The 27,600-nt window shown below is 40.8% G+C and overlaps 1 protein-coding gene across 5 annotated transcripts in view; it reads left to right on the forward strand.

The window, feature by feature from the left end:
• Positions 1–27,126, forward strand: part of RABGEF1 (RAB guanine nucleotide exchange factor 1) — a 60,870-nt gene extending 33,744 nt beyond the window's left edge. For all 5 annotated transcript variants that reach the window (XM_019421738.2, XM_019421741.2, XM_019421739.2 and 2 more), the window contains exons 5-9: positions 13,015–13,096; positions 14,337–14,469; positions 15,726–15,817; positions 20,843–21,099; positions 24,817–27,126. In XM_019421738.2, the coding sequence (XP_019277283.1) occupies positions 13,015–13,096; positions 14,337–14,469; positions 15,726–15,817; positions 20,843–21,099; positions 24,817–25,215 (963 nt within the window). In that variant the 3' untranslated portion in view covers positions 25,216–27,126. The remainder of the gene's footprint in view (positions 1–13,014; positions 13,097–14,336; positions 14,470–15,725; positions 15,818–20,842; positions 21,100–24,816) is intronic.
• The last annotated feature ends 474 nt before the right edge of the window (positions 27,127–27,600 follow it).

Raw genomic sequence — 27,600 nt, forward strand, 5'->3', positions numbered from 1 at the left:
TTTTGTTTTGTATTTTGTTATAAAATACCTCTCCTTGATCAGGTGGGAGAAGGGAAAGCCAGACTTTAGATGTTGAAAGGGACCTTAGCAACTATCCAGTTTCAGTCCCTTTTGTTTTATAGATGGGGAAGGTGGGAGCCTGAGAGGATGAGTGACTTGTCAAGGTTACACAGTTAGATTTTGCCAGTGTCAGAACTAGAACTTGTGCCTTCCACAGGTGTCTCTTTAACCTGCAATTTCTAAACTGTAATCTCAATTGCAGTAATTTTTTTTTTTTTTTTACGTTTATTTATTTTTGAGACAGAGAGAGACAGAGCATGAACGGGGGAGGGTCAGAGAAAGAGGGAGACACAGACTCGGAAGCAGGCTCCAGGCTCTGAGCCATCATCCCAGAGCCCGACGCGGGGCTTGAACTCATGGACCGTGAGATCGTGACCTGAGCTGAAGTCGGATGCTTAACCGACTGAGCCACCCAGGCGCCCCTCAATTGCAGTAATTTATAAGACTACTTGTAAAGGGACTCATTTCTGTAAACAACGATCAATTTATTTGTAACATTCTTCACCCATTAAACTCAGAATTAGCTCTAAAAGTCCCTTCTGAACAGTGAGGAAGTCTTAGGAAAAGAGAATAAGAAAAGCAGCAAGGTGATTAACTGCTTAGCTGTATTTCAGCTGTGGTCACTATCACTAGGCTAATAAGCAAACAGCTTCTGCCAAAATACTTTTTAAATATTGAATTCAGTTAATAAGGGAGAAAAGAAGCTTTCTCTCTTGTTTTTTGGTGTGCAGTTATACTGAGAATAAGCAGTCCTGTTTTCTCCTCAGAGTATTTGTAAGCAGGGGTGCCTGGGTAGCTCAGTTGGTTAAGCATCCGACTTCAGCTCAGGTCATGATCTCATGGTACGTGAGTTCGAGCCCCGCGTTGGGCTCTGTGCTGTCAGTTCAGAGCCTGGAGCCTGTCTTCAGATTCTGTGTCTCCCTCTCTCTCTGCCCCTCCCCCACTCACTCTCTGTCTCTATCAAAAAATGAATAAACGGTAAAAAAAAAAATTTAAAGCATTTGTAAGCAGATAGTAACATTTAATGAAAGCATATATCATTGATGGGTTTTTTGTTTTGTTTTGTTTTTGTAACATTTATTTATTTTTGAGAGAGTGTGAGTTGGGGAGGGTCAGAGAGAGAGGGAGACAAAATCTGAAGCAGGCTCCAGGCTCTGAGCTGTCAGCATAGGACTGGATGCGGGGCTCAAACCATGAGATCGTGACCTGAGCCGAAGTTGAAGCTCAACCAACTGAGCCACCCAGGCGCCCATAATCATTGATGTTTTGAGTTAGAAGCAGTGATAGACTTCCTTAGTATGGAATCTTCAGAGGTCATGTGGTATACAACTTTCATTTTTTTTTAATATATAATTTATTGTCAAATTAGTTTCCATACAACACCCAGTGCTCATCCCAATAGGTGCCCTCCTCAATGCCCATCACCCACTTTCCCCTCTCCCCCACCCCCATCAACCCTCAGTTTGTTCTTAGTATTTAAGACAACTTTCATTTTTTTAGCCATAAATAAAAACTAAGCCTTTGTAGTTATTTATTCTTTTTTTCAAAATTTTTTCTAATGTTTATTTATTTTTAAGAGAAGGAGACAATGTGAGTTGGGGAGGGGCAGAGAGAGAGAGAGAGACAGACAGAATCTGAAGCAGGCTCCAGCCTCCGAGCTGTCAGCACAGAGCCCAGGGTGGGGTTTGAACTTGGGAACGGCAAGATCATGACCTAGGCCGAAGTTGGACACTTAACTGACTGAGCCACACAGGCACCCCTGTAGTTATTTTTTCTTTAGTCCATACAGAATGTTTACAGGATATTCATACTATTTTGGCCTAGAGACTACAGTACATATAGCATATATACTGTGTAATGCTATATTTTAGAAAAACAATAAGCTCATTTGATCAGCTCATCAGAACTGATTTGTTCATTTTTCTTTTGCTCAGAACTGTAACGTGCCCTTGTTCTGTAATAATTTAGTTGACTTTTAAACCAATATACTAAAGTAAAACAGTAATTAACTGGGGCAGAATACCATCATGCCTAACTGTTTTCAAGGCATCACTAACCCGTATCTGAGAACTGAATGTGGCCTCAGATTCCTTCCATTTGAAGAGCCATTGTGCAACAGTTTTCTGTTTCTACACTAGCACTAAGTGTTCTGTGGCTAAGTGTCCAAGTCTTAGGCAGGTATGTGCCACAATACCTGGCACATACCTGATATTGAACAGATATTTGTTAAACTGAAATGTCCAGCGCTTCTCCAGGAAGCCCTTTTGCCTTTGGCTGCAAGTTAAATGTCCTTTTAAATAAATAAAACAGTTTTTATACCAGAATGAACCAATCTTACCTAATAAGCTTCAAATCACTTAATCATATAAATTTCTTGAGAGGATCTGATTGAGTGCAGTTGGGGATAGTTGCTGAGGTAATGAAGTGTGTGAAAGGTGTCCTCTGTACTCAGGTAACCAAAACTCAAAATCTTAACTTAGGCTTAGACTTAAGGCTCAAAAAACTTAATTTAATGTTAGTCTCACCAAGTAGACTTTCTAAGTCATCTTATTCTAGTGACCTATACAGTATGAAAATTCATTTCCTATATGTTTGAACCCACCCTGTTGACATTGCCATTAACTGGTGATTCTTTCTTCTGTGCCCCACAGTAGCAGTCTTCCCCAAATCTCTGAGGTCCAGAACAATGGACCGCTCTTGCCCACATCTTTTTCTACTGCATTCCTGTTTTCTCCAATCTGAGTGTATGTCAGTGGTGAGCAGCCTTTTCCATATCTGGCTCAAGTCTAGAAAATTAAATATTTACAGAATTGCATTAAAAAGGTTGGGTTTATTTTCAGCCATTTTATCTTTATCACAAAACACCTCATCTGCACTCAGAATTTTTTTTTCTTTTTTCAATTTCCTCATCCCAAAAGGATGTCTCTTTGGGGTGAAATTTCATTCAGTCCTTACATAATTCATACACACTGCAGTAATACAATGTAATGCTTTACTGTTCAACAAATATTGTTGGTTGCTCAGACTCTTCTGAAGGTGGTTTATTTTGTCATTTTTTCTGTTTGGTTAATCTTATTAGCTACTTAAAATATATATTTCTTATAGTTCCTTTTCATATTATTTAGAATAAGAGGTATTTTTATTGCAAACAAAATAGGCAGCTACATCATTAACACAAAATCCATTTATATTTATGTTGTCATCAGCCACTTTTCTCTTCTTAGAAGTCATCATAGCAAGAATTTAAATTTTACTAAGAAAATGACTGATGGGGGACTGGCATATACAGAAGAAGCTAAGAAGAATTTATAAGGTTTAGTGCTTTAAACTTCTTATCATTACAAAAATAACTAGAATTTAAGAATCTCACTGTAAGAGCCAAGCTTCAGATAGGTCTAAGAGTGGCCATGGATTCTGGATGTATAGGGTCACCAATGAAATGAAGGATGTATGGGTTTCTTTTTGTCATTCGGACAAAGCCTTTTTATGTGGCCAGGGTAATTTTAAAGTATTATATAGAGCCAACTTTCAATATTAACCTTTTCCATCATAACTAGAAAACCCTATTTTCTAACTTAGTAAGATCCCTTCCTTGGTGAAGTTTTTTTCCCATAAGTTTATTTATATGAAAACATTTTCAAAACACAAAACAGACTGCAGTTAAATCAAGAAGTTTCTTTTGCTGCCCCAAATGTTTAAATCCTGCCATTGTTAATTATTAATAAATCACTCAGAAGCACTCTCCCCTATTCTGAAAGTGGAGCCTACTCTATTTTTAAAAGTGGAGCTTATTATACCCTCTACTTCCTTAAAATACATACCTTCTAATTTATTAGATATTGAATTAAAGCTTCTTGATAAGTGAATTTTGTGGATTTCTCGATGCATTATTTTTTTGAGAGGGAGAGAGAAAATCCCAAGCAGGCTCCATACCCGGCATGGACCCCCATGCAGAGCTTGATCTCATGACCACAAGACCACAACCTGAGCCGAAATCAAGACTCAGCGCTTAACTGACTGAGCCACCCAGGTGCCCCTCAATGCAATTTTAAAAACAAGATTCCTTTATTAGCAGTCATTCAAATATTCTTTTTCCTTACTAAAGAAGCAGTCAAGCACAAACGTAAGACCTTTTGTTACTTTCATCATTCTTTTCCCAAGCATTCATTCTATAAAATTCTGATATTGGTTATATTATATAAACTTAAAATTTTTCCCATGTCAACTCTCTTGAAAAACTATTTTTCTAAACCTGAATGAGGAGAAAAAAATTACAGTTTACAACATAGCTGTATCTTCATTTATCTTCTCTTTCCAAGAATAAATAGAAAGCTAGGTGTCCTCCTATACCTTAAAATGACTTCACTATTCTAGGGGTGCCTGGGTGGCTCGGTTGGTTATGCATCCAACTGTAGATTTTGGTTCAGGTCATGATCTTGCAGTTTGTGAATTCAAGCCCCATGTCAGGCTCTGTGCTGGCGGCATAGTGCCTGCTTGGGATTTTCTCTCTCCCTCTCTGTCTTTGCCCCTACCCCACTCACATTCTCTCTCTCTCTCTCTCTCTCTCTCTCTCTCTCTCTCTCTCTCTTTCTCTCCCTCCCTCCCTCTCCCCCTGCCTCTCTCTCTCTCAAAATAAATAAATAAACATTATAAACAAATGAATACACTTTATAAATAAACTTTTTTAAATGTTTATTTATTTTGAGAGAGAGAGAGAAGCAGGGGGAGAGGGAGTGGGCTCCATGCTGTGAGCACAGAACCCAATGTGGGGCTCGATCCCATGAACCATGAGATCATGACCTGAGCCAAAGTCGGACACTTAACTGACTGAGCCACCCAGGTGCCCCTAAATAAATAAACTTTTAAAAATGATTTCACTATTCTAAACCATATATGTGTGCAAGGAGTAGTTTGACCTGCTGTGTATTTACTGTTAGGAGAGCAGAGGTTTGTATCCAAGGCAAGGAAATTTTAATTAACAAAATAGGCTTTAATCATGATTAGAAAATTGGGGAGCTGGGCTAGAGGAGAAACCCAGGACTCAATTTTAAAGTTAGATGAGAAGTGAGGTGACAAGACCGTGGGAAAGCATCTGAGCTGATAGAATCTGTAAGTTGTAAGAACTGAAAATAGATAAAAGGTTGAATTGATAATTATGTTGAAAGTGATGAGTGAATAAAATAAGAATGTATCATAGAAGAATATAGCGATATGTACGAGAAAACTTAAGACATTAGCAAGGGGAACCGTGATGGCTCAGTGGGTGAGGCTGGCTCCCAGCTTTGGCATCGTCTCTCAGGCCCTCTCCTGTTGTGCACAGCTGCAAAAGAAAAGAACGGTGCCCAGAATAGAAGAGGACACGGGTCAAAATGGAACGGAAGAGAGGTATTTCCTCTACAGAGAGGATAGTCATGGAAGAGAGAGTCATTAGAAGAGCAACTAAAAGAGTGTACGGAAGAATAAAAGCAAGATTTGGCAGATACAGAGAACTTTTTGCCAAGGAGCCAAAAGTGGTGGAGGAGGCATAATTATATGGTATTTAGGAATTCTGCGAGGACTTGCTAGAGGTTGTAGGCATTTTAGAGAAAGCAACACAATGTGTGTTCCAAGAGAAAAAAATTAAAGATGATAACCCTATAAAACCTATAGAAGAGCCCCATAATGACAGAAATCCACATCCAGAAGATGTTCAAAAATCACGGCTTACTCAAATGAAACCAGTTGTGGTTCAAACTGAGCCAAGTTTGACCCTACAGATGTGAGGCTTTGTTCTGCATTCTTGTTGAGGGGAAAGAGCTGGGCACAGCAGTGCTAGTTAACAAGGCGAGGTACAAGCTGATGGCCCACACCAGGACCTACCTTGGTGGGCGTGGTGAAAGGAGCTTAGCTGCCTCTAACTAGCTGCTATAACTCTTGAAAGGCTGATTTGTCTTTTCTCATCCATGAGTACTTTTGACCTTTCCCCAAACTTTGTTGGAAAAACCCAAGTGGCTAAGCACACAATTAACGAACTCTAATTCAGGAGTCTGTTCATTGATTTTTAGGATTCCATGTTTTGTAGTTTTCACATACTTAGAGAAGAAGCCACTTGGACACTGCTAGTCCTCTAGAATATCATGAATAATGCTATGTTTGCTGAAATTCTGGTGACATCAAAGTATCTTAAATGAATACAGTGTCTTCTAGGATCCTGTGGGGTTACTTGGCCGTGCCTCGCTGCACTGTGGTTCTTTCGCATCTCACTGTGTAAATGAAAGGCAAGAGTATAAACATTTTTCTTGCTAAAAAAATTTAATGCTGACCTTTGTGAAGAACATATGTGAGCTCATTTGTAATTACTAACTAACCAGGTGCTAAAAATGATCAACCACTGGCTTTACCTTAGAGATGTGAAATGGACATAATGTACCTTAACAATTCTCACCATCTTTATTTTGGCAGTAATTGGATTTGACAAAAACCAATTACTTTTGCTCTGTTTTGTTCATCTAAATGTAGAAATGTTTAAATCTGTGTTCAACTAGCTACTAGTGACCTCAGGGTATATTCCCTAGTAAGATGGACTATCTCAAACTATGAGAACCACATGCTTGGTCTACTTTAAATGTTAATATTTAATTTTAAATTTTTATTTAAGAGGATTGAAGCACCAATGTGTTTATTTTCCTTAAAAAAATTATTGAAGGCAACAGAAACTGGCAGTACAAAAAATATGGACATCGAAGCTAAAACCTAAATAAATTCAACAGTTAACTGCAGTACAAAAGAAACTTAACCCAGAAAACAGATTATGGAATTCTAAATTCTAATGATGAGATGTGCCAGGTGAACTACATAGAAAACATGATTAAGAAAATAGGCAAAGATTTTCAAAACAGAGTGAAAAAAAAAAAAAAAAGATTTCAACCAGACAATTAAGAAGGTATACAGAATACCTCTCCGTATTAATAGTCAAAAGAATACACCCACTTGTCAAACTTTCAAACAAAACAGGAAAATTTTTTAGGAAAAAAATAAAATGACTTTACACACAGACATTATAGAAAAGATGATCCCAGTCAATAGTTTGAAAATACTTTAGGAAAAGTAGACTTTGGTAGACTGTAATTTTTCTTAGAAAACTGAAAAAACATTTTGGAATTTTGTAGAACCTAAAAATTTACCAACACAAACCTGCTTAGCTCCTTTGAGAAGAACTGTGAAGGATCTGAGATTTTCGCTACTCTCAAGTTAACAAATTAGCCTGCCATCATTCCATGGATACTGGCAGAAGCCATGAGTCCCCTGGGTCAGAAAAGAAGGCCAGTTTATTACTCACAGCAGTAGCCATATCTAGAGTATATTAGCCTTTGCACCAATTCCCTGAGTGTCAGTTCCCACAGGGTAATGCAAAGACCAGGTAATGCCTGTGCTTGCAGTGAGTAATGTTAGATAAGAGGATGTTTTAAACTTGTCTGACCTTTGCCTCAGATGGAAATGTTATCTTTATTATACTGGACAATAAACAGTCTACCCTTTTACTTGAGGGAGGTGCTATCTCTGTCTTCCAAGGCTATTTGCTATTTAGCTATCCTTGAAAAGATAGTGCAGAACAAAATCAGTGACTCTCCTCACAAGATCTGTAGAAATAGAAGAAATCTATGTAGAATTGTCTCCGAGTGTTTTTACAGTATTACAAAGAGAGGGGCAATGATAAATGGTCACATTTATTTCTTCATTCAACTAATTGAGCAATAGCCCTATTCCTGGCTCTGTTGTAGGAACTGAGGATATTGGTGGTCAACAGTCCCCTCACGGAGCTCACATTTTAGTGGCGAAAATAATCAACAGATTTGTAATATAACATAGTGGTAAGTCCTACAAAGAATCTGAAACAAGATAAGAGGACAGAGTAGCAGGGGAGTTATTGTAAATTGTAAAATAAACAGTCTAATGTAGTGTAAGTCTGTGTGATATAAATAGAAATATAAAAAGAAATTTTCTGAATAGTAACATAGAATTGCAGTGATTGTGTGGAGCCGGGGGAGGAATAGGTGACTCACTGCCACTAGCAAAACAGGCCATTTAGGCCTTGAAAAGGAGGTCACAGTGTTTTTACTTAGAAGTGAGTACCACTGGGGCACCTGGGTGGCTCAGTCAGTTCAGCGTCTGGCTCTTGATTTCGGCTTAGGTCATGATCTCACAGTTCATGAGATGGAGCCCTGCGTCGGGCTCTGTGCTGACAATAAGGAACCTGCTTGGGATTCTCTCTCCCCCTCTCTGCCCCTCCCCTGCTTACTAGCGCACGCTCTCTCTGGCTCCCTCAAAATAAATATTTTTTTAAAAAGTGAGTACTAGTAATCATAAGAATCAGTGTACTGTGGTTTGTTCTAAGTATTGAGATATGGTGCAAATGAAAGGTAACCATGTCTGAGGCACCTAGGAGATAAAAAAGAATAATCTATTGCAGAAAGTGCATAAACTGAAAGAATAACAAGTAAAATTATAGCATGCTAAAGGAAAATTAAAATATTACTGTTAAGATGTTAAGTGAAGCCCCCATATTATAAAAATAAAATTAGATTTATAGTCTTCGTAATAAAAAGTTTCATCTCACAAACTCCATAATGATAGTCCTTTTGTTAATTTAAACATAGTCTGCTTATTGAAAGGATTTGAAAAGATTTACAAAATGATTTAAACTAAGAATAGGAGAAGAAGGGACTAATTTGATGGTATTTAGAATTTACAAACATGTTCTTATGGACACATTCTTCATGTAGCTGCTGCTTATAATTACCCACATGAAAGTCCAGGCATAGTATTAAAACTAGTTTTCTGAAGAAATATTACCAGTGGACTTAAAATTGCTCAGTCCATGGATCTGTTTGTCTGGTTATCTACTTTAGTGCAGGGATGAAGCTTATATTTACAATATAAGTTTCATTGATCCATTCATAGACAAGGGCTAGATAGGAAGCAAAAAATTGAAGTCTCGTTGGGAAGCGGCAGTATGGAAAGCAGAGCCACATGTTGGACAAACTGAGCATGCTCTGATAGAGTCCCATCCTCCAGCAGCAGGAGGAGGTGGGTAGAATCAGGACTTTTCTCACAGAGTAGATGTGATCTGCTCAAGTTCAGACCCCAGAGCATGGAGACATCCTGTCTCGTTGAGCTTTACTAGAAACGTCGTTCCTATATCACATAGATATTAGTATGAAATAAGAATACTTACTGCTACAGTATACCCATACCTATTTCGAGAGAATTGTTGAAGGTAGATGCAATAAAAGGAGAAGTGAAGGATTTATCATGTGGCCCATGGCACTTTTTGTCCTTCTGGTTTTTAATTCTCATAGAATATTATGATTACTTATTTGCGTTCAATCTTCCCATTCAAATGGAATGCCTTCTGGGCATTTTATTAATTTTGTTTTTAATACCTTGTCTGGTACAGTGGCTAGCAATTCTGATCATACAGCAAGTGCTTTTTGAGTGAATAGAAATAAAATTTCCATGAAATTTAGGAAAAATGATCTTCTCAGGAAAATCTAAGTGTACTAATAGAGGTGTAAATTTATCGGCATAACAAGATAAATTCATAAAGTTCAGTTACAGTATGACATACTGGTGATAAAAAGCTAAAGAGCCTAGCACAGTATTAAAAAATAGTAATTTGGGGGACGCCTGAGTGGCTCAGTCAGTTGAGCGTCTGATTTCAGCTCAGATCATGATCTCACAGTTCTTGGGTTCAAGCCCTGCATCGGGCTCTGTGCTGACAGCTGAGAGCCTGGAGCCTGCTTCAAATTCTGTGTTTCCCTCTCTCTCTGCCCTTCCCCTGCTCACGCTGTGTCTCTCTCTCAAAAATAAACCTTTAAAAAATAGTAATTTTTAAATATAATAGCGATAAATAGCATTAAATATTAGTAAAAGTCTAATAAGGAAAGTTAGTTCATACAAAGATTTAAAAGACTAAGGATTGTTGGGGCGCCTGGATGGCTCAGTCAGTTAAGTGTCCAACTCTAGATTTCAGCTCAGGTCATGATCTCATGGTCGTAAGGTCAAGTCCCATGTCAGGCTCTGCACCGATAATGCTAAGCCTGCTTGAGATTCTCTCTCCCTCCCTCTTTCCCTCTCTCTCTCTCTCTCTCTCTCTCTCTCTCTCAAAGTAAACAAACATTTAAAAAATAAAAGACTAAAGATAGTATCTTGGATCTAGGTAAGAAAAATTTAAATTACAATGTTATATTTATTCTAGAAAAAAAAGCAAATATATAATCTTTTTGTGTGGTGGGTTTGGGAACAAGAATTTGGTAGGAGAGGTTTCTAAATCTAGCAGACTTCAAAATGTATCCTAAAATGAAAGACATCACAACTAGGTGAGATTTTAATTAAAAAATTAAAATATAGGACAGTGAAATAAACCAGGGATTCCAGAAATAAATTCGGTTTCTCAGGAGCAACTGGGGGAACAGAGGGAGCAGTGTTGCTTTTTACTTACTATCTGCTACTGACAAAGGGAAGTTTGTATATAGATTACTTACGGTCCATATTTCATACTTGCACCTTACATTTCAGAGTTAAACATGAAAAAACTTAGAAGTAAATTAGTGAAGTCGATTAGGATATTTATTTGTGCTGGAGAGATACTTATTTCTGTGGAGAAATTTAAAACAGTTTTCAAGCTGCAGTTGAACTTTTTAAATATTGTTCTTAAGGATCAGGTAAAGGTTTAGTGGTATTCACTTTTTAAAAGCTGTGTAACGTAAAATAAAAGGTAGAATGGAAGGCAGCACTGGAAAATGGTGGTAAATACAAATGAAAGCAACATTTCAAAACGTCTAAAGTTTACTTAGTACCAAGTTCTTGCTTAGACAAGGGATCAATTTTAATTCAACCAAAGGACTCTTCTGTAAATACCTAGTTAAGAAAGCAGCAGGTGCACTGTGAGTGCTGTGAGGCCCATAAGGCTGTTTGGACTGAGGGAATGAAAGACCGCTCTTAGAAGTAAGGTATGAACACAGCCTTCCTCGGACAGCTGTTGGAAGACTGGAGAGGAGTCAAAGTAATGCAGGCAGAGAGTAACTTTATAGTGTTGGAGAGGTGGAATAGCCAAAAGCAGACCTCAGAACAATTGGGTAACCTGGCAGGGTAAGCGGGAAGGAGGAAGGGGTGGTGATTCTGAGTGCAGGCTTCGGCATTCATCTGATGGACAACCATTGGAAGTATGACGCTCCGATGATTAATCTCATTCTGTGCTCAGATCTGAATCTCAGATGATCAGTTGGACTGTGGGGTGCAGGATAGATTGAAAAGTGAGAAACGTCACAGTTGGGGAGAGCAGCTATACTCGAGGGGAGGGTTGCTGAGGCCCAAACCGGGAAAGGATACGTGGGAGGGACATCGTAAAAGGCAGAACGACACGATCTGGACCCTAACGCGTCTTTCGGGATTTAAGCCAGTGACAGGGACTGCATGCTTTCACCAAGGCCTTATGGGCCCTTGCCGGCATGCTGTCATTGGCCTGCATAGAGGCAGGCTGTGAAAAACGGTCCTGTGGAATTTGTCCTGGGCCATGATCATGCCCTTCTACAGTGAGTCTTTAGGAGAACCCTTGAGAGAAATTTCTGGGTTTGGTGTCAGAATTTCACCTGAAGGGTTCGTTTGCATTTATATTTTGAACACCCAATTATGTGACTATTTTTTCTTGGTGTTGATTGCTAGAAAGTTTAGTTAGAGACTAAACTGGACTGACTGGACTAATTTCTCTATCTTTAAGGACTACGTTTTCTGTTGTTCCTGCCTCTGTATTCTGTTTCTCTCCATGTTTTGTGTTTCTTCCTATCATCTTCTAGTTGTTTTTAAGTGTTTGTTTATTTATTTTGAGAGAGAGAGAGAAAGAGAGAAAGACAGAGTGCAAGAGGGGTAAGGGCAGAGAGAGAGGGAGACACAGAATCCTAAGCAGGCTCCAGGCTCTGAGCTGTAAGCAGAGCCGACACAGGACTCGAACCCATGAACTATGAGATCATGACCTGAGTCAAAGTTGGACCCTTAACCGACTGAGCCACCCAAGCGTCCCTATCATCTTCTAGTTAACTGTGCTAAACTGTGTTTATATTTTTTAATGCTTATTTCTTTTTGAGAGAGAGAGAGAGAGAGACACAGAGTTCGAGCAGGGGAGGGGCAGAGCGAGGGAGGCACAGAACCTGAAGCAGGCTCTAGGCTCTGAGCTGTCAGTACAGAGCCCGATGCAGGGCTTGAACTCGTGAACTCATGAGCCACCTGGGCTCCCTGAACTGTGTTTATATTTTATGTAGACTTTATTCTTGAAAAGAAAGTAGGGAATAAGTATACATATTATACCACATAATGAGTAAACCCAAATAAAAATTACGAAGACCATTATTGTAGGGGCCCTGGAGAAATAAATACACATACATGGCTAATGACTCTGCATTGGGAGTTTCTGAGGATTACAGTCTAGCAGTAGATACTTAGAGATACAAAGTTGTTCATATTTATGAACTGTTAATGTCACTCTTGAAAATGTATCACAAAGAAATAACCCAAGAGAAACAGTCCACACAATTGTACATAATAGTGAAAAAAAGAGAGGAGCCCAAACGCACAATGGTAGAGACTGGTTAAATACATCATTTAATATAATGAGATGTGAGAAAGCCACCAAAAATGATTAAGTAGATCAGATAAATAGAAATGCACATAAGTGTGTAAATTATCAACATATGCATTATACCCATGTAGGAATACATATATACATCAAAAGAAATAAGAGGTCATGGGGTGTTGTAAATAACATTACAGGACAGACTTTTCTACAGGGTTATGTAATTGGTAGGTACTTTTGAGATTAGCACCAATTAAGGAGTGGATTTTGGAAACTTTATAAAATTTAGAGCTTTATGCGTGATCTTTCTTCAGCTACCAAGCAACCTCTTTGTCCCTTTTTTTCAGGATTTAAGCATTGAGGAACAGTCAGAGTTTACTCAGGATTTCTACCAGAATGTGACTGAAAGAATGCAGACTCGTGGAAAAGGTAATACTTTGGTAGCCAGCCATTAAGGGATTGCTGGTCAGTTGTACAGAGTCTGACCTTTGAGTCTTTTAGAACTTTCTCTGTTTCTCTGATGGCCTGGCTGGTTTGCCAACTCTGTCCTATAAATGACTCCACTGACATCCTGGTAGCTGGTCTTATCCTTAGAGTGTCTTTCAATACCACCATGTGTATCATTCCAAAGTAATCACAGCAGTTGGGTCATTTATTGAACAATGTTTAATAATTCCATTGGGGCAGGGGCAGAGTTGATTAAAACCCATTTAGGAGGCTTCTAAATGAAACCCCCATCTTGGAATCACCATTATGGTGAGTCATTTTTCATGATTATGTATTCCTCAGATGGGTGGGGGTGGAATAAAAATTGAGAATCAGTGACTTAGAGCTGTAGGGTTTTTGAGATTTTCTTGAATTTGACTTCCATTGATGTTGGGTTTTAGGATATACTTAGCATATATGTATAAATGAGAAATAAGCCCCACCTGTACACCTCCAAATCTCCAAGGTTTTATAGTAAACCTCAGAAAAAATGGAAGAGTGGGTTGCTGTCATTCTGTTTTGGGAATTTCAAGTGCTTTTCTAATGTAGCAATAGTGTGAGCCATGCTGAGGTCTTCCCACTTGGCAAGGCATACAACCTATTAGGTCCCGCCAAGCAGCTTAGGTTAGAACTGGCAGTTCTGTGAGAGGCAGTCCCAAAAATTGAGGTTAAGTTTTTAAAGGGTATTTTTTATTTTTTTATTTAAAAAATTTTTTTTAAATATTTATTTATTCTTGAGACAGAGACAGACAGACAGAGCATGAGTGGGGGAGGGGCAAAGAGACAGACACACAGAATCCGAAGCAGGCTCCAGGCTTTGAGCCGTCAGCACAGAGCCTGACGTGGGGCTCGAACTCACAAACTGTGAGATCATGACCTGAGCCAAAGTCAGACACTTAACCGACTGAGCCACCCAGGCGCCCCTAAAGGATATTTTTTAATGTAACATCTTGTACTTTTGTTTCTGGGTATATTTAATGTATTAACTAGTAAATTAGTTTTCTGCTATGTCGGAAAAACTATGAAAACATATTCTTAATTTAAACTGTCCATCCCTGGATGAGCACTGGGTGTTGTATGGAAACCAATTTGACAATAAATTTCATATATTGAAAAAAAAATAAAAATAAAAATAAACTGTCCATCCCTCTCTTGAGCTTTTGTGTCCATTTGGATATTCCAGTGCCTCCGGAAAAAGTTGAGAAGATAATGGATCAGATCGAAAAGTACATCATGACTCGTCTCTATAAGTATGTGTTCTGTCCAGAAACTACCGATGATGAGAAGAAAGATCTCGCTATTCAAAAGAGGATCCGGTAGTTGGTTGTTTTGCTTTGTCTTGTGTTTACTACCTACCATGGGAAGAACACACTGTGGGAGAACAGAGCACTTGCATTTCAAACCTTGAGGGCAAATAACAGCAAAGGGACCTGCCAGCCTTAGCACTGAGCTTCTTTGTGGTGTCAGAAAGACAAGGAATATGGTAAATTGCTAGGAGGAAAGGCCTGAAATCACCTTCTTGCTTATCCTTCTGACTCCAGCAGCTTTAGATGAGAAGCAGATCCAGTGTTTGAGATTGTTTCAAAATCTCCAAAACTTCCAAGGAACAGGTGGAAATTTCATTACTTCTCATTGCTTTGTCCTGTCTTGTGAGGCAGGAAGTTAAGCTGGACATACCCATATTAAGGTGTCATGATTTCCCCCCCCCCCCCCCCCACAACCAGTGGTGCTCCTTATTTAGCTGTTCCTCCAATTACATCCTCCCCCTAGCACTGGGTTGATAACACTTCCCAAAGTGCTTAATCTTCCATGGGCAGTAGAGTGGGCTCTATTCCCCCAGGGCTCTATTCTGGTGGCAGTGAAACACTTAGGAAATAGGCCATCTAAATGTGGGAATAGGTCTGAGATTGGTTGTGCACAGGTGTTTCTGGAGGAGGGGCCCTAGGAATCCAAACGGTGTTCCCAGACAGTGGGGCTGGTAATTGGTAGATCTGTTCTTGGTAGTGTCACCCCAGAAGTGAGGACTTGGTATTGGAAAGGTGCCACATGGAGCCAGAAGGAGCTAGATGGGCTTTGGACTGACATGCAGGGTGAGAGCATTTGTCAGACAACTGGTGAGGGTCAGCAGCAGAGTCTCTGCTGGGAAGCTAGGGTGTGGCCAGGAAATTCAGTGATTCAGACTAGGGCGACACACACTTGTTGATCTCTTACTCAGTCTCATAAGTTGAAGGCAGAGCCTAAGTGGACGTTAAGGGTGATGGACAGTGAAGAGAGGAAGCAGCAGATTCTTCTCAGATCTTTATCCTCAAATTTCTCTTCAGCCTCAGTATAATCTCATTTCAACCAGTAAAGTTGTCTTCTGCTTTCCTTGTGATAAGTGCCGAAGAGAAGCCTCATTTAAGGATTCTAGTTACTTCAGCTCAGCCCCTAATATGTTCAGCAGCGATATGCTTGAGCCTACGATGGCCTCATTAGTCAGTGGTGTCCCATATTTCCCCTTAACTGAAGGACATGACAAGACAAATGGCTGCAGTCTATTCTTGGGATTTTTACTGTCTTTCCCTCTTTGTAGAGCCCTGCACTGGGTCACACCTCAGATGCTTTGCGTCCCTGTTAATGAAGAAATTTCCGAAGTATCTGATATGGTGGTGAAAGCAATCACAGGTCAGTGAAACTGAGAGCTTTCTTATCTGGGTGTTTCTCCTTGAAGTTAACATAAATCCATACTTAGGTCAGTGAGCAGCCAGACAGTAAGGTATATTGCCAGAGGTATATTGGAATGTGGGAAAAGCCTTTTGCAAGAGTGCTAGTTTTATAAATTTGAAGTATTCACCTTAGCAGGTAAACTACATTTCCCCTTTATTTTCTGTGACCAGGGTCTCTTATTTCTTGGGCATTGAACTAAACCAAGGTCAAATGCAGCTAAGGCTAATTTCTTAAAACTCAATGGCATTTGTATATTCAAGATAATTTTAGAGGGAGGAAGGGAGTTGGTGGTACAAGGTACTCCCCGAGCTGAAGTTACATATTAAAATGATGTCTCTCTAATTGGTAATTAGAGATGTGCTTTGGATTATTTTTCTGGTTTGTCTAAGAAGTAAATGAAGTGCCCTGAATTTGTGGTTCCAGCATCCTGGACAGGTCCAGGCACCTAATAAGGTTTCTGTTTCTTAGTCATAGGAATAGCCCAGCAGAAATAGCCCATGAAAATTTTAAAAAAGCAAAGAACCAAAACAAATTGCTCCTACTAGAGAAGACATCCAACCTTGACCAGCTTCTCCTCAATTAAGAAGAGTTGGAAAGACTTGCCCATTTAGAGATTGTTGGTGAAATTCTGCTGGGAAAGAAAGTTAGTTGCTCAGCTGCTGTTAGCAGTGTTGGAGGCAAACCGTTAGGTAGGCTCCTTTGGTTGTAAGAATTAGAGACTCACTCATGTTACAGGAAGAAATAGGGGGTTACTTAAGAGATTATCAAGGTAGGAAAGGAAGCCACACTCTCACGGAAACTTAGCTCCACAGCCCCTCTGGGGACTGGGATATCTGCTGTTAACATGATTCTTGCGCTCTTTCAGGTTCTGCTTCTCTTTGTATCTCTCTGCATTTTAACTCCTGTTATTAAATGAATTGTTTTCTGTAATTCCCCTTGCAGAGTCTAACTGGCCTAGCTAAATACTGTCATCTTTGTTGTTCAAAGCTTTTCTGCAAGGCTGTGTTATAGGCTTCATGAATTGACTCCTTTGGGTCAAGGCCCACCCCCACTCCTACCTTTTGCTCAGGGAACATCATAAGAGATTGAAGGTGAGAAGCCTGGATATGGACATTGTACTTGTGTTTTTTCCCAAAGACTCTTACCAAGTTCAAGACCAATTGGTTTATGTTTAAAGTACTTCAAAGGAGTTTATGTTTGGGACTCTTTTCTGAAATGCCATAGGATAGACCTTATAAAACCAGAAACTACAGGAGCCAGACCATTGTTTGCTTAAGAATAGAACTAAGAGGATTTTAATACATCAACAGTTTGTTAATAGAATTTGAGAGATGAAACTTTTTTCTCTCAAGTCATCTGAGTTGGAGTTTGAAGAGGTATTTTAGTAGTAGAAATTTGGCCACAAGATTTTATTTTATTTTTTAATGTTTACTCTGAGAGAGAGAGAGAGAGAGAGAGAGAGAGAGGAGGAGCAGTGAGAGAGAGAGAATCCCAAGTGGGCACCACACTGTCAGCACAGAGCCTGATGTGGGTTGGAACCCACAAACCATAAGATCATGACCTGACCCAAAACCAAGAGTCAGACACTCAGCCAACTGAGCCACCCAGGCGCCCCTGGCCATAAAATTTTAAAAGCTTTCTTACTCTTCCTCATCTTAACCCCCGTATCTTGCCAGTCCAAGTACAGATACGTTCTGCCTCTAGGAGGGCCAAAGGTTCTAATGATCACTGTGTTCCTAATCTGAAATTGTTAGCCTAAGTACAGGAGTCCCAGAGAGGACGGTCTGTAACAGTGGTCTTCAATATGGAGACATCAGTTAAATGTCTCTACATTGTCCCAGGTGCTACCAATCAGCACTGTCAGTTTTGTTGATAAATATACTGAATAAGGCATTTTCCGTTTCAGTTGACATCTGTCATCTAGAAGTGAGGCCACGGATGCTATTAAACATCATGCAAGACAGGACAGTCCCCTACAAAAAAAAAAAAAAATTATCCAGTCCAAAATCTCATTAGTGCCAAGGTTGAGGAATCACGACTTGGAGCTACAGCCTACTTTGTTTACAAAACTTGAACGATAAATCTAAGACTTCTGCTAAGATGGAGGACCCACCCTCAGCCTGTCCTTCCTACTGACTACAAGTAAAAGCCCTGGATGGCAGACACAAAGCAGTTATCTGAGGATTCTGAAAAGTAAATAAGAGCAGACAGATTAGGGCAGGAAATCATTGCTCAAAGAATTAATATGGTGGTGAGTTTCCTGTTGTTATTTCCTCCCAGATCTCCTCCTTTAGGCTTTAGAGCAGTGCAAATCATGGAACTAGCTACAAAAGGGGGGGGGGGGGGTCCAAAAGAGTTCCCCCCAGAAAACTTCCTTCAGACTAAAGGATTCTAGAGGAGGGGTTGCTGCAGGACAAAGAGTGTGACGGAAATCTATACCCCCTTCCCTCTTTTTTTTCTTTTCCCTTCCCTTCTCTTTTTACACTCTTGGCCCTCCCTCTTGGCAGTGGCAGCTACACATGCATCCAGATAAAAAGTAATTCACTTTTATTTTTTTTTTTTTAAGTTTTAAGTAATCTCTGCATCCCACATGGGGCTCAAATTCATGTCGCCAAGATCAGGAGTCCCATGCTCCTCCAACTGAGCCAGCCAGATGCCCCATTTGGCTCAGTCAGTAGAACATCTAACTTCGGCTCAGGTCATGATCTCACGGTTTGTGGGTTCGAGCCCCACGTCGGACTCTGTGCTGACAGCTCAGAGCCTGAAGCCTGCTTCGGATTCTGTATCTCCCTGTCTCTCCTCCTCGCCCTCTCACGCTCTGTCTCTCTCTCTCTCTCTCTCAAAAATAAATAAACATTAAAAAAAAAACAAAAACTTAAAGAATAGGACCACCTGGGGGCGCCTGGGTGGCGCAGTCGGTTAAGCGTCCGACTTCAGCCAGGTCACGATCTCGCGGTCCGTGAGTTCGAGCCCCGCGTCAGGCTCTGGGCTGATGGCTCGGAGCCTGGAGCCTGTTTCGGATTCTGTGTCTCCCTCTCTCTCTGCCCCTCCCCCGTTCATGCTCTGTCTCTCTCTGTCCCAAAAATAAATAAAAAACGTTGAAAAAAAAATTTAAAAAAAAAAAAAAAAAAGAATAGGACCACCTGGGTGGCTCGGTCAGCTAAGTGTCTGACTTCGCCTCAGTCATGATCTCACAGTTCACCGGTTCCAGCCCTGTGTCAGGCTCTGTGCTGACAGCTCTGAGGCTGGAACCTACCTCGGTTTCTGTGTCTCCCTCTCTCTGCCCCTCCCCTGTTTGCATGCTCACGTACACACGAATTCTCTCTCTCTCTCTCTCTCTCCCAGAAATAAATAAACTTTAAAACTTTTTTTAAACAAGACTTAAAGAATAAATAATGAGACAGTGGTTTAAAATGAGAGAAAGGTTTAAAATAAAAAATAAAAGCCAACAATAAAGGTAGAAAGCTAAACAAGATAAAAACAGTAGTAAAAACAGTTTTTAAAAAGTCTCAAAAAATTTTTTTTTCTCAATGTTTTTTCTTGAGAGAGAGGAGGGGGGAGGAGCAGAGAGGGGGGGGGGGGAACACAGAATCTGAAGCAGGCTCCAGGCTCTGAGCTGTCAGCACAAAGCCTGATGCAGGGCTCAAACCCACAAATCATGGAGCCAAAGTCAGACGCTTAACTGAGCCACCCAGGCACCCCCCTGCCCCAGATCTTTTTTACATACATTCTACTCAAATAGAAAAAGAAAATAGTTTGAGACATAGTAACAATAATTACAACCCATCATTGAAAGAGTAAAGGAACTAAACCATAAAATAAGCAAAAGCATACAATAGACATGTATGTACAGGGACTAGAAGCGTTAAGAAGTTAAAATACAGCCTCTGCACTGTCGGGTGTTTCTGTCCCATACATTAGTCTTCCATGGCTGGTGGTCCGTGAGGATTCCTCCCAGTAACCGACCTCCGGGATGAGAGCTGGGAGCAGAAAGAACCGTGACATGCGCCATCACCCCACCTAAATCAGAACCTTTTGTTGCTGCTGTTGACCAGAAATTGCTTTCAAATTAACCTGCCTCAGCTCTCTTCTTTCACGCTGCTCCAGATGGCAGGCAGAAATGCCTATCCAGAGGCGCACTCCCTCCTTCCTCTTCTGTTGTTCTAGTGGTGCTGAACTCCTCCCCACCTCCCGGTCTTTGTGGCACAGAGTGTCCATTTGCAAGAGCCTGGCACTTAGTGGTAGTTTGGGGCAGTGAAGTAATTTTTCTCTGAAGGGAATGAATGAGAGTAAATGTATACCCTTGCTTTATCCCCTGTGCTAACTAGTAGGTTATAAATGTCATAAAAGTGCTGTAGGTGTTTGTAGCTGGTGGAGATTTATATGCCGTGGGGACTGGCCGCTATGGACTATACATGTGATAGATTTTAGCAGCTGTATTTTTATATCCAATACAATGGTGCTTTGTATAGTACCCACCTTTCTAAAAAGCAGTAGGCTTCCTAAACTGACTTTTACAGTGTATTAGAGGAACAGAAGCAGGAAAAACGCTCTTAATTCTCCAAGGAGCTCATAAGCAGTTCACCATTGTGATTAAAGGCATGCGTTAGAGAATCAGACTTGAATCTGCCCTCTGTCACTGGCTGTCTATATAATTTTGGGCAAATTATGGAACTTCTCTGACCCTCAGTTCCCTTCCTACAAGTAGTATCCATTGTACAATCTGAGGATGGAAAAGAAATAGGCTTGTGGAGCACAGAAATAATGCATATAATGCCTGGTCTGTGGTTCTGTGCCTGGTTACACATTCTGTAATGATGAGCTAGTGTTTACAGTTTCTGTGGTCAAAGTTTTTTATATACTAAGTTACCTGGTGGAGAAAGGGTTAACCTCTGTAATTTGATAGACTAAAAAATGATTATTCTAATACTTCTTTTATGTAATCATTTTCTCATTGGAAGCAGTGTCTTTTCTGCTTTATAGATATCATTGAAATGGATTCTAAGCGTGTACCTCGAGATAAGTTGGCCTGCATCACCAAGTGTAGCAAGCACATCTTCAATGCCATTAAGATCACCAAGAACGAGCCAGCGTCAGCCGATGACTTTTTACCCACTCTCATCTACATTGTTTTGAAGGGCAACCCCCCACGCCTTCAGTCCAATATCCAGTATATCACCCGCTTCTGCAACCCAAGCCGATTGATGACTGGAGAGGATGGCTACTATTTCACCAATCTGGTAAGGATTTGATTTCCTGGAGTTACAGAGAGGAACCGTGAAGGTATTTATTTTAGGGATGTGACACATCACTCACAGGCCTGGGACAGTTTACTGCCCGTGAGTTGAGGAATCAGTAAAGCTAAAGAGGCTTGCTTGCTGTCACACAGCACACGTGACTGGGCCGGGCAAACACCCCACCTCTCAGTACTTGACCAGAGATTGTGATCCTCTTACAGAAGACACGATAGTCACGTGGAGGAGTGTCTGGTGCTGTTGGCCATCACTTCCCCAGGTCCTGGTTCAAAGGGCCATTCACTTAGTTGGGTTGTTTCAACCATGAATAAATCAGATCATGAACTTTGACTTCTTTATTGAAAGACTTAAGAATTATTTTTTGCTTTATTTCTATAAATGATCTCTTAGAACTGAATCCTGAGATTTTAGGCAAGGGTCAGTCTAGAGGACGTGAAATGATTTTCGACTGTTGTTAACCGTGCTGATTGATTCTAGGCAAGATGGCATTAAAATATGTGTATCTAAGTTGTAAGGCTGAATACTTCCTTTTACTGACCACTTAACTTTTGTTTGTTTGCTTGAGACTAGATTTACTAATGGATTTGAGCCTCAGGATACCTTATGTGCCTTCTTTCCTGGGTAGGAAGTTGTACAGGGTGATAGGGAGAGGAAACCAGGTTACATAAGGCAGCGTTTCTAGTAAATTGTCTAAAAAGACAATTGAATCTAAAAAGACAAGCTTGAATCTCCCAAGCTTCCAGAAATTTGTTGTGATTTATTTTTAAATGCTAAATATGTATTCCCTTTTGTTCCTGATTCTGTATTTTGTTTTCCTTTAAGTGGGTTCCCAAAAGTGTATAAATTTCCAGTGCTGCAAAACCTGGACCTGCCCCGGTTAACCTCACCCTCAGCCATGGCATCCAGCCGCTCATGACTGTTGTGGTAGCATCTGGGGATGTGGTTTGCGGGGAGCTGGGAATGCTCTTTTCCTTTTTGCAAGCTCTTATGAAATTCCAGTTAGTTAACATGCACCGTAATACTAGTTTTAGATGTAGAATTCAGTGATTCATCACGTACAACACCCCGTGCTCATCCAAGTGCACTCCTTATACCCATCACCCATTTAGCCCGTCCTGGGAATGCCCTTTTTCAAAATGATGCTTGTTCCATTATTTGCAGTAGTTTTCATCCTCCCAGCCACATGGTGGTTTAACTATACTCCCCCAAAAGTTTAAGTAGCTGAAGTAAGCATTTCTTAACATAAGTGAAAACATGCACTTGACTGCCAGGAAGAGCCTTTTGGATTTAGTTCTTCATCTAGAGAACATGAGAAAGTGTGGAAAATCCCTGAGAATTATGAAGATGGAGACGTGGCTGGTAGTAGAGAAATGAGCAGGGCTGGGAGGTGTTTGAGGGTCGTCCTGGTGGTCAGCAGTGGAGGCTGCTGGCTCCCCTTTTCCCTGCAGCTTCCCAGCACCTTGACCTACAGCCCTGTTAGCACCTTATGTCTCCGTCCTCTTGCTGATTCAGTCCGGCTTCTGATCCCTCTGCTCCAGTGAAACTGCTCCGGCAGAAGTCAAATCCCATGAAAACTGTCAGCCTTCATCTTACTTCTTTAACATTCTTGGTAACTCCTTTGTTCTAGAACTTCCTGCCTTTGGATTTCAGAGTTCCACTCCTTACTTGTCTCCTTGTGAGCTTTGTGTCTTCTCAAGTTGGGTTTTTCCGTGGGGTGCTGTCCTCTATGCATCTCTCTCCCTAGGCTGTCTGCTCTGGTCGCCGCTCTGCTGTCATCTGCACAGTGATGACACACACACGTCACCTGCTTGCCCTCCTGCTGAGCTCCACTTCTGGCTATTTATTGGGCCTCAAATTTAATTTTTTCAAAACTAAACCTACTTCCCCACCAAATGGTTTTCTCCTTTCTCATATACGCTGTTTCCACTTGGGGCAACAGCATCCATCCATGCCAGGAATGTTAGAATCCTCTTAGATTCCTCCTCTCTCCGGGGACTGCAGCACATCCACGGACACCGTGGGCACCTGTATGGCAGGGTCAGATGGGCCCATTCTTGTCAGATGAGTCCGTTGTAGTAGATTTGCTAAATATTCCTCAAAAAGATGATTCCCTTTTTAATGTGTAATAATGTTGGATCCTGGGAATGAGTTCTCAGAAGAAATTCTGAGAGCTGCCCGTTTCCCTCTGTTTATATTGCATGTCTTTCTTGTGAAAATAGTTTTTTAAGAAAATGCGAAAATTCATTTTCTTTGTCAAATTAAATCAATATGAGAAAGTATAGCCAACAGATGTCTGCTTCACTGACCATTTGCCCAAGGATTCTGTACTAATAATTGCTCCCGCTTGTTCATTTCTTACTGCCGACCTGTGAGCTAAGCACGTTACACGTGCTGGATTGCTTCATTCTCACAATAAATCTGGGTGGTATTTCCCGTTTTACAGATACAGGAACCCCAGAGACAGTAGGTAACTTTCCCCAGGCTCACAGAAACTCCTGGCCAACATATGACGGAGGTGACAACTCAGGTTGCTTGATTTCAAAGCCTGTTCTTTCAACCACTTGACGTTAAAGCACCAAAGGTCCTTAGAGGACCAGAGGTCTGTGTGCCACTCCAGTACCTGCTGATGTGCCCAGTAGCTGGCCAAGCCCTGAGTGAGCATTGTGGGGCTGGCAGGACCTCAAAGGGGAATGGCTTTACGGGACATGTTCCCCAGTCACTTGCCCCTAGAGCTCCCAGTCCCAACAGTGGTTCCTCTTCCCTGCAACATGGCAGGGAAGCAGAGAGTCTCCGAGTTTGAGGAATCATTCAGTTTTTGTCCACGGGAAACTCTGTAGCCAGTGTGGAACAAACACTGAAGGTGCCTCCCCCAACATTTCACTCCGTATAAGACCCCTAGACCTTTGAACAACCCAAGGAGAGGACTGAATTTCTCACAGGCCCAATGGGAGTTGGCAATGCAATTCTTTTTTTTTTTTTTTTTCCTAAGGAAGAAATGTATTATTTCAGGTGGGAGTATAAGGAAACATGATTGGGATGCCTGGGTGGCTCAGGTAAGCATCCAGCTCTCGATTTTGGCTCAGGTCATGACATGGTTGTGAGGTCAAGCCCCACATCGGGCTCTGTGCTGGGCATGGAGCCTGCTTAAGATTCTCTCTCTTTCTGCCTCTCCCCTGCTTGGGTGTGCTCACACTCTCTCTCCCTCAAAATAAATGAGTCAATAAAAGAAAGGAAGGGAGGGGGGGAGGGAGGAAGGAAGGAAGGAAGGAAGGAAGGAAGGAAGGAAGGAAGGAAGGAAAAGAAAGAAAGAGAAAGAAAAACAGACTTGCTGTGAGTTGTTAATTTTGTTTTGTTTGGTTTATTTATTTTTGAAAGAGTTCAAGCAGGGAAGGGGCAGAGAGAGAGGGACAGAGGATCTGAAGCAGGCTCTGCACTGACAGCAGGGAGCCCAACGTAGGGCTTAGACTCACAAACTGTGAGATCGTCACCTGAGCTAAAGTTGAGGCTCAAGCGACTGAGCCACCCAAGTGCCTCTGAGTTGGTAATTTTTGAAGCTGAAGTCCATGGTGGGTCATTACCTGTTTTTTCCTACTTTTGATTCTGTTTTAAATTCACCATAATAAAAGGATTTAAAAAGATGTATTTGAATATTTGTACCTTTCCCCTTATGGCTATAGTAAATAACCTTCTGGTTTTTTCTAGTGCTGTGCTGTGGCTTTCATTGAGAAGTTAGATGCTCAGTCTTTGAATTTAAGTCAGGAAGATTTTGATCGATACATGTCCGGCCAGACTTCTCCCAGGAAGCAAGAATCTGAGAATTGGTCTCCTGATGCTTGCTTAGGGGTTAAGCAAATGTATAAGAACTTGGATCTTCTGTCTCAGTTGAATGAACGGCAAGAAAGGATCATGAGTGAAGCCAAGAAACTTGAAAAAGACCTCATAGAGTGGACAGATGGAATTGCAAAAGAGGTTCAAGACATTGTTGAGAAGTATCCACTCGAAATTAAGCCCCCGAATCAGTCTTTAGCAGCTATTGACTCTGAAAATGTTGAAAATGATAAACTGCCTCCACCATTGCAACCTCAAGTTTATGCAGGATGATAAATATTTACATGGGTAGTATTTATTTGAGCCTAAATTGTAGCTAGCCCTTACTACAGTCCATGATTGGGATCTAGACTATAACTTAATGCTTATAAATGCCAGAGCGTTTTTAAAGGTACAGTTTGTGGGGATTGTTCTGTTTGTTTTGTTTTGTTTTGTTTTTCCTGGCAGGGGAAGCTTAGTAAATAATAAAATACTATTTATTTGAGTTACTGAAATAGATTCATTTAAGGCTTATGTGAAAGTTTTGTCTAAATCTGTTTTTTGTCCATGGTTTTCCTACGTGCTTCCTCTGTGGCATTCACTGTGGTTTGGATTTGGGTAAATAATTGCCTTTAAAGGATAAAACAAATGAATGCTACAAAATGTATGGTACCACTCTTCTACAGTTTGAAATAATTTTATAATTGTAAAGATAGAAGATATATTGATAAGTAAATGTGTAAAATTGTAAATATGTAAAAAAAAAAAAAGGAATGGTGTCTGCTGTGCATGGCGTTTCATGCGTTAATTTTTTTAGTTTAAAATGAAGTATATTGAATGTTTGCCTTTAACACCATTTTATTTGGTTTGCCCCACTTGAATGAATCTAGAAACGTTAGACATACTCCCCTGAAGATATTGACTCCGTCTTTAACAATATGGTAGCCTAACTTTGAGGTTCTGTATAATCAGTCAGAGACTGTGACACCATTGAGGTTCAGAATAATTTTTAGGTCGTATAAAGTTACTGTTCAAGATAGTCATTTGAAGACTTTGAACCACGCCTCTTGCACCGTCGTCCTCCACTCATTCAGGAGGTATTTATAGAGGTCTTCGTAAAGGAGCTGGTCCTGGGTCTAGATCAGAAGACAGGAGTGAACGGGCCTCCACTGGCGAGAGCCGATGGGGAACTCCTCAGAGCTGTAGCACCCTTCTTTCTGCCTCCGTCTGCAGCAGACCTTTGACTCTATGGGCAACCCAGACGCATGTCATATAAACCTCTTTCAGGGTTTCTCCACCTCAGTGCTACTGACATTTGGGGCCTGAGGACTTTTTGTTATGAGGGCTTCCCTGTGCATTACAGGACGTTTAGCAGTATTCCTGGCCTCGATACCCACTAGACACTAGTGGCAACCCCCACAGTCGTGAAAAATCTCCTCCAGACATCGCCGAATGTTTCCAGGGTGGAGTGGGCGCAAATTCGCCCTCAGTTGAGAACCACTAATCTATTGTGTAGACAAGGAAGCTGTCCTCCTTGTGGTTAATATGATGTAACCAAAGAACATTGTATTAAATGCACAGTGCGGTCAAGTGATACTGAGGCTTTACAGCCACTGGCAGTGTGGAACCGTTTTAATCCTAACGGAACCCTTCATAACCTAAATACGCCACGTGTGATCCTCCTTCCAGTCAGTGATTTCTATAGATTATCAGCGTACCTGTGAAATTGTGCATAATTCCAGGGCATCGTTCTGAAACAAGGTCACATGACACAAGCAGTATCTCAGTATCTTCCTAACAGTGTACCACACAGATTTGTAGCGCAGTAATTTTGGAATAAAACTAGGGTGAGTATAAAACTCTGTATCCTTTACTTAAATTTCCCCGTAAGAGCCATGCGGTTGACGTACCTGTTGTCACGAAGCGCTAAAGGCGTGAAGCAGTTGACCGAGTCAGCCGATCACGGAGCTCATGTGGAGTGCGAGGAGTTACTGTCCGATGCCAGTGAGAATCTGCACTTAGGAACCCGAGCCCAAGTGATTTTTGCAGAAAGCTTTCCCCCTTTTCCGTTGTTCTTTTCTATGTACTTTCTAGGTGCTAATCCAGGTATACACACTCTGAATTCTCCTGGGAATATATACAGTTCTTTTAGTCTTGTACATTATGTTTGTTAAATAAAATGTGCATATCAGCCTCCCACAAAAACTGTCTTCTTTTGATTTCTTGCGTATCTTTAAGGGAAGTTGTTGAATTGATTTCTTTGTACGTGTCTCATATTAGTTGAATTCTGTAGATAGGAAATCTTGCCTTAGGTAGAGGCTTATATTTAAGTTGGCATCAACCCTGTGGCCACATTTTCTGTTTTCTCAACAAGAGAGTATCGCTATTTTATGTACTATAAACGTGATTGGAATAAACCTTTGGAACGGAAACCCATATTAACAGGGTCTCGTGACCCATCCCTCTTTCAGCTAGATTGAGTTTTAGTTCTTTATTTTAGGAAAAGATACATTACTAATATCCTCATGTTGCAAAGGTTTCCGTTTTAAGCCACAACCGTCAGTATCATACTTAAAAATGAAGCATTGGACATTCCAGTTAGAATCAAGAACAAGAGAAAGATGTTTGCTGTCACTACCATTAGCGCTTTTCTGAAAGTATTACCCCAGGTACTCAGTC

Source organism: Panthera pardus, unplaced genomic scaffold (genome assembly GCF_024362965.1).
Source record: "Panthera pardus isolate Hobbes unplaced genomic scaffold, ASM2436296v1 HiC_scaffold_4, whole genome shotgun sequence".
Lineage (NCBI taxonomy): Eukaryota > Metazoa > Chordata > Mammalia > Carnivora > Felidae > Panthera > Panthera pardus.